This window comes from Camelus dromedarius, chromosome 21 (assembly GCF_036321535.1).
Source record: "Camelus dromedarius isolate mCamDro1 chromosome 21, mCamDro1.pat, whole genome shotgun sequence".
NCBI classification, from domain to species: Eukaryota; Metazoa; Chordata; class Mammalia; order Artiodactyla; family Camelidae; genus Camelus; species Camelus dromedarius.
Window position 1 is genome coordinate 10,848,084 of NC_087456.1, and position 10,205 is coordinate 10,858,288.

General features: G+C 35.2%; 1 protein-coding gene across 4 annotated transcripts in view; it reads left to right on the forward strand.

Moving 5' to 3' along the window:
• Window positions 1–4,418, forward strand: part of SYT14 (synaptotagmin 14) — a 138,727-nt gene extending 134,309 nt beyond the window's left edge. For 2 of the 4 annotated variants that reach the window (XM_010992146.3, XM_064477155.1), the window contains 2 exons: window positions 1,797–1,853; window positions 3,108–4,418. In XM_010992146.3, coding sequence (XP_010990448.2) covers window positions 1,797–1,853; window positions 3,108–3,421 — 371 coding nt within the window. In that variant the 3' untranslated portion in view covers window positions 3,422–4,418. The remainder of the gene's footprint in view (window positions 1–1,796; window positions 1,854–3,107) is intronic. The other 2 variants (XM_010992147.3, XM_064477156.1) reach the window with 1 other exon arrangement.
• Window positions 4,419–10,205: the final 5,787 nt, after the last annotated feature.

Sequence of the window (10,205 nt, forward strand, 5' to 3'; positions counted from 1 at the left end):
AGTGTTTTCTTTAATGGAATGTGCTTCGCTCTTACCAGGACGGACAGAATAAGGAATAGTCTGATCCTTACGCTAGGTGCTGGGAAGGGAAAGCTAGACACCCCTCTGCCCTGTCTACGTGCCAGTTTCCCCCTTCGCTCTCCTCTCTCTCTCCCAGCTCACGGGGCGGGGGGTGGGTTATGCACAGAGAAACTGTCACCTAGTATACCTCCAAAATTGTTATCTGTAGAAATAAACTGAGAAAGTAGCAGCCTCTTCATACTTCTCTAAAATTAAAGCTATTAATGCTCTAAACTAAAAATGTGTAAGGAAATCTTGAATAATAATAGCTACCTTAAATTTGTTTAAATATTTCTCACGGACTGGCTTAAAGCAATGTTTTACTCCAAGTATTAAATAATTAGTGAAGGACAGGAAACTTTTTCCACCCTTGAATTAACATTACTTCTAAATGTCCTAAAATTCTTTTTTCAATCACAGTGAAGAATCATAAAAATATATTTGGTTTGCCCAAATTTGGTTTTCCTTTGAGAAGGAAAATTTCAGAGGGAAGAAAGAAGCAATTACTAAACAGCTTTGGGAGTATGATTCTTGTTATCTTCATTAATTCACGCTAGGAATGCAAACTCAGGTGGCCTGGAAAGAAACTTAAATGAGCAGAATTTGTAGATGAAAGATAAGTAACATGGTGAGGACTGTGACAAATACAAGAGTGCACAACCTGCCTTAAGACATTCAGATACAAAATTTTTGAACAGTGTAACAGATAATATTATTTGGGGTTACATTTAGCCACAGGCTGTTAGTTTGCCTTTCTAACTTTAGCTAATAGTTTAATTTTTGACCGACCTTTGACTTGGAATGCGAAAGTGATAAATTTGATTTGCCTTTCTGCCCTCGCTGAACCTACTCTGATAGAAGCAGAAACAGTAACCAGAACTAAAATGAAGGGGAAGGCGGGTGGAGGCAGGGGTGGATAATAACACAGGTTAAGAGAGATTTGCATCCACAACAGAGAGTGATCGTTCAGGTTAAAGAGAAGGTTATAGCAATTTCCATTCTGTAAGAATTAGATCTTCAGTATTAGGATGGTTAATGGTATTAGCTGGGAGGTAGCTAGCTGGTAAATATAAGTCAACATTCAAATTTATTATGTGAAGTGGAGTATTTATAAAGTAAAATATGAGACAGTTTTATCAGTTTGTCTATTGTGTATATTATATAAGATTGTGACCCTTCATATATACATAGGTTCTAAGCTTTGAACTGCGTTATCGACTGACTAATCCAGCTTTTATCCAAAGAAACAGTGGCAACATTCAAGAACAAATATTTTGATAGTTCTATTTTATTTTGCATAATTTAATTTTATATTACATTGGGAGGAATAAAAGTGTTTGGATGTTAAATATCGCATGGATAAACTTAAAAATTCAGCAAAATAATAATAATGATCCTACAGTGACTTTTATTCAGTCTTTTATGGTCTGATAATTTGCATGATTCTATGTTCAATGTGCTTTAGACCAAGAGGATATCATTATAAAGATGTCTCCCTTTAAAACAGTGTAATTTTTGTTTAAGATTACACAATGACCTTAAAACTTCTCATTCCATGAAATTTACCCAACAAACCCTTTGTTCAACCCTCTACCTGAATTAAAATGCTGAAGTTTTGTGTTCTTCCACTCCAGTGAACAGTATTTCCTCTTTAACTCTAACCTTTGACCCTCTTTCACCCAACAATTGACATCTGGTCATTATTTCTTTTACTGCCTTCCACCCCCTGTTGTCAGATGGACTGTTCTGTTGTCTAAAACACTTGATAGGTGGACAGGTTTATATAATCCGAGGTGAGTTCCTGTAGAGGCTAATTGGATGTTGTCTTTTCATGCAAAAACAAAATACCCTAAAACTTGCCAGCAGTGAAGCTGTCCACCATGTTGATTTCCAAAAAATGCACATTTATTATCTGTGGTACTTTAAATAAAACTTAGAATTTATCTCTGATTATGGATGATGGTATTCAGAGTATGTATAAAATTAGCAAAATTTTTTAAATTAAAGTTCTTATCATTTTGTTATATTTGATTCCTAGAAATAGGAATAGCTATTTCATGAGAAATATTGCAATTTTCATTGAAATGAATTGAAATTTTGATATGAAGTACACATGATGGATCTACATGCTGAAGATCATTTGCATGAGTCTAAAGAACTTGAAAACACAGTTGTTTGAAAAGAGGGTTTATCTCCCAAGTAATCAGGCAATGAACTGTTATGTTTCACTTTGTACACTAAACATCACATTAATTTTTTTTATAATTCATGAAAGTAGTTTAGATACCATTTTTTTAAAGTTCATATTAAATTTTGCCAAAAAGGAATCTTATAGTATTTTTTTAAACTATCCAAAAAGCACATTAAATGTACTGTTGCATGAAACCACGAGAAAGTTTTACTAGATTTGCTAAACTTTGAGCCCTTAGTGCATTTGGCTTCATTTTGGCCCTTAAATGTTTTTAAAACATATTTAAAAACCACATCCATGCAGAGATTTTTTTGACATTTCATCCTAAGCTGTTTTGATGTCATCTTTGCATTCTTGTCTTCCTCTTTTCCTCCTTACCATTTGCCTTCATTTCTGTTTGTTTGTTTATTCTTAACTCTCTGAAAACACAATGGAATGCTTTACAGTGTTGTGGCTAATTGAGCTTGCTAAGTGTTTATTAATGCTATGATGTCCTGCTTAGTGAAGCCAAATGGGTGGGGGTGGGCAGGGCGGGTAGTGGGAGGTCAAGGATGGGGCTGGAAGGGGGGAGGAAGGATTATGAGGTATACCTTTAAATTCTAATTATAATGTAGAAATAGCGAGGTTAAGATATTATTACCCCCAAAAGATTTTATATCTACTTAGCATTCTCTGTACTTGTCAGATTTTATAGTCATCTACATCAAAATGGAATTAGTTGAATTTCCACCGAACATGGTATACACCATATCCTTATAAAGTAATAATACTTAATCTTCTCAGCAAGTGTCACAAGAAAGATGTTTTGAGTTTGTTTCAGATGATGTTTGTGGTGTGTTGTTGTTTTTCTCTGTAGATACATATGTTAAATTAACTCTACTGAATTCCATGGGTCAAGAGATGTCCAAATGCAAGACATCCATCCGCAGAGGGCAGCCAAATCCAGTATACAAGGAAACTTTTGTCTTTCAAGTGGCCCTATTTCAGCTCTCTGATGTGACACTCATACTGTCTGTGTATAACAAACGCAGCATGAAAAGAAAAGAGATGATAGGCTGGATTTCTTTAGGTCTGAACAGCTCTGGAGAAGAGGAACTCAATCACTGGACCGAAATGAAAGAGTCAAAAGGACAGCAAGTATGTAGATGGCATGCGTTGCTAGAGTCATGATGACTAGGATAAATGAGCAATTACAGTTGAAGACAGCGTTATTTCTGACCACAACATTACTGTTTTTACCTAGTCACTATTTAGAAGAGTTATTCTTTGAAGAACCATCTTTAACATTCCACCAAAATGCTTTAAATTCTGTGGAAAGAACATCTAATACTGTCGTAAATGAAGAAAAGATGTGTCTCTAGTAGAGCTTGTTTGGGAAAATGAGAAACTCTTATCATCTTTGTTAAACTAACAATCCTCCAGAGCTTTAAGAACATCCTTTTAGTTTGAAGTTAATTTTGCTTTAGCAAGAGAGCCAGTAATTTCATGGAAAATCAAAATAATAAATGATTTTGAAAATCAGAATTTTTAGTTGCAACACAATTTTAGCATCACCCTACATATTATCTACAAAACATATTTTGACTGGCTCCTCCCAGGTGTGTGTGATGTTCCTTAATATGAGAAGGCAGTTCTCCAACTCTGTCATAAGTTGTACCGAATGGTGAAGGGTTTCAGTCACATTGAAAACTGTTTTATTTCAGATATTTTCCCTTTGTGCACTTAGTTTCGTGGTGCCTCAGTTCTTCTCAATAGCACTAAATCTGAGTGCAAGTATTCATTTTCATAAAGGAATTTTTTATGTGTTACTTAAAAAAAAAAAAAAAGCTCATTTCTTCAATTGCCTCTGCTTTTGCCTGATCCAAAGAGACCAAGTCACTGGACTGGTCCCTTGCAAGTCTTCTAGACAGGTTGTACTGTAGAACTATGTAACTTTCTGTTGAAAGCACTTCCTGTATTCTTGTATTCCAATGTAGGAAGCTAATAGAGCAGGACTTTACTTTAAAATCTCTTTCAATGATTGACTCTTTAAAATTGTAGTAACGTGAAAATATGTTTTTTACAAACTAAAAGATACAGTAAATGAGCTGTTGAAAATTGAAAACAATTCAAGTTAAAATTTTAATTATCTGCTCTGAGTATTCAGTAACCAACACTGCATAAAGCAGGTACCATTCAAATAGGAAACTCTCTTCTTCACTCTTACTTCAATTTGTATTTGTGATATAAAGACTCTGCAGTTCTAAGTTTGAATCAGAACATCATGTTAAAAAACCGTTCTGAGATTCCTTATGAAGTTTCTAGTGACTTGTGACTAGATTTTATGAAATTTACAGATACGTTCTTCAACGTGATGTCATCCTGTGCCTTTCATGTAAGTTAAATTTGCTCATACAGCTTGAAAGTTGTATTTGCAAAATTAGGCCTTCAATTTTTATAAATATAAAGATTAGATTCCTCAGAACAGTGTCACAAGATCTTTATTTCCTCTGAAGTATGTAAACGTTGTATAATGTGCTAATTTTTTAAAACGGCAAGGCACTTGTTTTTATATGCAGGAACTCTGATTATCAGGAATATTATAAGCTGTTTTCTTTTTAATTTTGCTTCTTACCCAATATATAATTTTACGCATATACTTTATTAAATAGAATGTTTTGTATATATGAAAAAATACTTCTTTTCTCTTTCTAATTTCTAGTTAAAGTAGACAAGAACATACTATTTACCAGTTACTAAAAAGCAGTATATCATTGTTCCTAGTCCCATCTAAGTACTCCATATTATTGTAAGCTAGAACTTGTTATTACTATAATAACAAAACCTTGCATAGATATTAATACTTCAGCTTGGCTGTACTGAAAGGCCTTAAAAGAAATCCAAAAAGACAGTGAACTCCTATTATTTTTTACTTTAAAAAAATGGCAGCTCTGTGCATTCATATATATGAGTTGTATGATAAAATACAAAAGCTGTATCAGGTGACATGAGGTTTATGTGTATTACAGAGTTGCAGTAAAGGGAAAAATCCATTCTTTTATTATTACATTAATGAGCATCTTCCAGGGTTTTGTAAGTGAATTAAGTCATAAAGGTAAAACATGAATCAAATGGCAAAATATCTCATGAAAGTATTTTCAGCAACAGATAAGGCAGGAGATTTGAAGGGAGGGTGTAGATTTTACTGAGACATTGGATTTAGGCATTCAAAGCTGCAAGTGTCTTTTCTGGCTTTGAAACAACTAACTGCATTGCTAACACTGAGATCGTCCTAATAATAAAAAGTGTTATCAGTCGTATTTGTAGCTGTGACAAAGCCTAATCAAACACATTGTGAGGCCAGCCTGGTGCTTTCTCCTTCACTGAGGAAAAGAACTAACTAGCCGTCATTTGTTAAATGTGTCTTTCTTCAGACTATGCCCAGAATTGTGTGTGTGCGCTTGGGTATATGTCCTTAGGGGTTTATCTGGTATAAGCATCGAATCCAGTATGGCCTAAAATTAATCAACCATTTTTTTAAAATTCCAAGAAGGACCCTACCTCCACCCTAGCTGCCAAGTCCTCAAAGATTATGAAGTATGTGTATGTGTATCTGTATACACACACACAGATGCCTACACACACAACATTTATATATATACACACACATGTACACACATATACGTATGTATTTGTAAAGGTGAACGTGCCCTGGCTTTTTCAGATAACTAAGTAGAAAAGCATTTATCAAGTTTATGGATTATTTTTCTCCTCTGTATATTTACTAGGAATTGTGTTTGGTTTTGGGTGCTATCTGCTGCCATTCTCTTCCACACACAGCAAAATATGTATCTTTTTATCCTTTGGATTGACACAACCTAGAGTAATTACTCCTCCAAATTTGTCTGTTCTTTTAGAAAAAGATTAAATAGGGCTCAAGAGACCCACTTCACTCTACTGAATCTAATGTGCAAGACAGTACTGTTGCTTGTCTGTGTGCTTGAATTTGCATGAAAGCTCAAAGGCAAAAATCTTATATCTTAGCAATTAAAGCAAATAGGGGCCCACTGGTGGGCAGCAGGTGTTGTCTCAGAAACTCGAGAAAGACAACCCACTTTCCTGTTGTTCTTTTAAAATCCCCAAAGTTTTATAATAAAATGAGATAGTCCAAATATGGCAATCGGCTGGTGTTCAGGGGTGCTCCTGAACGTGGAACTATAGGCTTTATTCGTCTCCCAAATGAGCTGCAAAATGTAGTTGTTTATTACTGCCCAGGAAACAAAGTGTCTTTCAAATCAGTAAAGAATGTGCTTAGTATATCCTCTTACCTTTAAGAAGTTTTCTTCTATAATCTTCTATCTTCTGTACTCTCCACATTTTACGTGAACTCTCTTTGCATATTTTCTTACTGTGCATTCAGTGAATCCTTGATAATGTTGTATTCAGTGACAAATCTAATTAATTGGATCACAATTTAAAAAAAAGAAAAACCAATGAGAAAATATCTAAATTACCCTTATTACTATGTACGTGTTTAAGTATAGGGCCTGGTAGGACACTTTCATCCAGCCCAGTTCAGAAGCCCCGGGGCTGTATGTGAAACCATTTTCTTGATACCATCATCATTTTCATTTTACTTACCAAGTGAATAAGAAGCATAATCAGTGATTGCAAAGTAAGATAATAATAGGGCAAGAGTTCACAGAATTGAGGGTATTCTCTAAGATAAAGATGGAGACCAAATGATGTCATAGTTTTCCAAATGAACTGAGAGGCTATTTGAAGGTGTACGTTTTACATGAAATGAGAACACTAGTCACCCACCAAAAATTTTTTTGAGGTCTCTAACCAGATATGCGTAGAAATTACACAAATCCACTTGCATAAAATTGCCATTTGCCTGCATAGGCTAGATAGTCAACTCATAGAGATTTTTCTCATTGATAGCTATTATGCTATTTCACATTGGTAGTTACTATTCAAAAGTTTTCACTTTTTTTTTTTCCTGTTTGCTGTCCCCAGTTCACCCGTGGTCCACACTGGAGGTAGCCATCAGTATCATCGTCACCAAGCAAACTCAGTATTGAGCACAAGGTTTATTTAACATGCTATGAAGCATTTTTTTTAAAATCAACTTTGAAACATCATCTGTGTCCACCAGACAGTGTAATAATGATGGTGGTAACTAAATATCACAAAATACAATTTACTAAGATCTAGCACAATAGTTTATTATTTTGATCCTCACAACGATAGTATTGTCAACATTTTATAGATGAAGAAACTGCAGGATAGAGATTAAGCCGACTTGCCCAAGAACGTATCTAAGAAGGAAGTAAAAGAACTGGGGCTAAGAGCCCATATATAAATTACTCTAAAGCCTAGATTATGCATGTTGCAGTTATGTTCTCCTTTACTAGTTGCAATAAAAAGCAGGACAACATTACTCATCAGTAATCCCCTCTATTTTAATTGGATGCCAGAACTAGAAAAAGAGAAGGAAAAAAACGAACAAACAGAAAAACCCAAAAACCAAACAGAGCTTGAGAAAGAGAAATAGAAGACAAAAAAGAAAAGAAGACGCTTATTTTCCTTCTCGGGACACAGATGGTACTTTTGTGTCATACTTTGTGGAAGACATATTTTCGAAGACTTGGGGATTAATTTACTCTGCCAGTACAGCCCATACTTAAGTTATATTCTGAAAGTGTATTAATCACTTTATTCTGCTCCTTGTCCACTACTGGGAATCCAAGATACTTTACCTGTACACGATCACCTTTGAACTCTATGAAGTGAATAGCCTGTACTCATGAGCACATATCTTGCCCATACCAGTGGTAAGAGGAAAGGCTCTTGTCTTCCTCTGTGCTCTCATTGCAATTTATGTTTCTTCTATACCCTTTGTTAAAGTTTAACGGATTACAGCTAACTTTACTACGTACGTCTCTCTTTCCCCTCGGTAGTACTTAATGTTTTTTCTTATTATCTTTATGTGCCCCTTGCTCATAGTCGGCACACTATAGATATTGAATTGAGCTAAATTCTCTATGGAAGAAATCAGTAATACTGTTATATGTCTCAGTATTTGTGAATCTTATGCATGGATTTATTTCTTCATTTCATATATACTTATTAGAGTACCTACTGTGTACCATATGTTTTTCTAAGTGCTACGAATGCAGAGATAATAAATTGGATAGACCACGTCTTTGCCCTCATGGAGCTTGCTTCTACAGTGGGAAGATAGCCCCAGAATGATATGTTTAATAGAGAAATCCAACATGGGGTTCAGAGAAGTCTTCCTAGAGAAAATAACTCCTGAGTTGGGTCTTAACAAATACAGATTATACTCCCGTCAAGGAGCATGTTCTCTACAAGGGCAAAATTTAAAACAGTGGTTCCAAACTACAGTGGGTTTAAGAGTTATTCTGAGAGCTTAATTTGTATTCCAAAGCCCCACCTCCAGAGAGTCTGTTTCATTTGGTCTGGAGTGGAGCCCAAGAATCTACATTTTATTAAGCTCCCCAGGAAATTCTTTCTGAGATGTCTTGGTCTAGACTATTGAGCTCATTATATAGAATCATTGGTAGCAACGTTTCAGTGCCCATAGGTTAGATCTTGCAGTGTGATAGTGATAAATAAGAGCAAGAATAAGACTAGGATTAGTGCTATTGAGTTTTTTACTTGTACTTCCTTAAAAAGAAAGATATTCAATGAAAAAATGAAAGTGATATTTAATTATGAGTTCCTGTGCATTCACGTTCGACATAACTTTTTCAAAGTATCCTGTGGTATAATAAATTCTGTTACGTTAATTTTATGATTCCTGAAAATTCCTTCAGTTTATTGTTCAATTATTTCCCTCCAAACTGTCTTTACAATGATAGATACAAGGCAGAGAGAGTCTGAGGACGTACTTACCTAGTACATCTCTGTCAGTATTCTAAATGAAGTAAGGCCGACATTTAAGTAAATGTGTAGTGTCCTCCGTGAGTGGTGGCACTTTTCATTCTTGTGTACAGTGAGCTCTCTTGCCTGTTATCTTCATCCTAAATGACTTCATTGTCATTACACTCATCAGATGAACCTCATTCCTCGATTCTTCCTCAGGAACAGCAACGTTTCTGTCACCTCTGCTCTGATCTCTGTTTCTCTCATTGCTTTGATCTTTCTTAAATCTTTTATTTTGGATAGCAAGTTAATACAGCAACCTCAAGTCCTCTTCTTTCTCTTAAAATAAATGCTGTGTATTTGGTTTATCTGAGTTTCTATTTTCCCCTGTTTCAAATGCAGTCATACTTCTTTCTCTGGTGTAATATTTTGCATGTATGTGTTTTACATTTTGAAAGAATTTTTCCCAACAAAGATCTGTGATTGACCCACTGTAAAATGAAGTTATTTGAATATTTGAAATAATATGGCTTCAAATTAGGCTGTTTTGTGACTCCTGCTGCTTCACTGTGTTTGGTCTGGTTATAGCTTGAGATCTCATTAATATAATCTTAAGATGAAGGAGTTTGAGAAACTTGAATATTAGTCCATTATCAAAAATGAATGTAAGAATCTTGCTTTATTCTCTCCCTGTTTAGACAAGTATGTATCTTTCTTAACGTTTTTCTTTTCTTCACGTTTTTCTTCTTTCTTCCTCCCTGACTTTTTCCCCACTCTTACTCGTATACATTCACACTAGATTCCAGAGTTCATCAAAGCTGAATCATTCCTATCAAAAAGTGATACCTTGACTTTTTTCTTAGTCACATGGACGGAGCAGTAGGGAGGACCAGATGGGTTTTCTCAGAGACTTAGAGAGAGCGTGGCCCCCCTCAGTAAAGGTTTGCTGCCGCTCCTGTCATTGTTGCTGCTGTGCACGTCACTTGAACAGTGTGAAGATCCCTCCTGTCCTGTTGTATGGGTTGAGAGCAAAGAAGGAAATTTGCTTATTAATCTAACAAAAATTTAGCATAATATTATC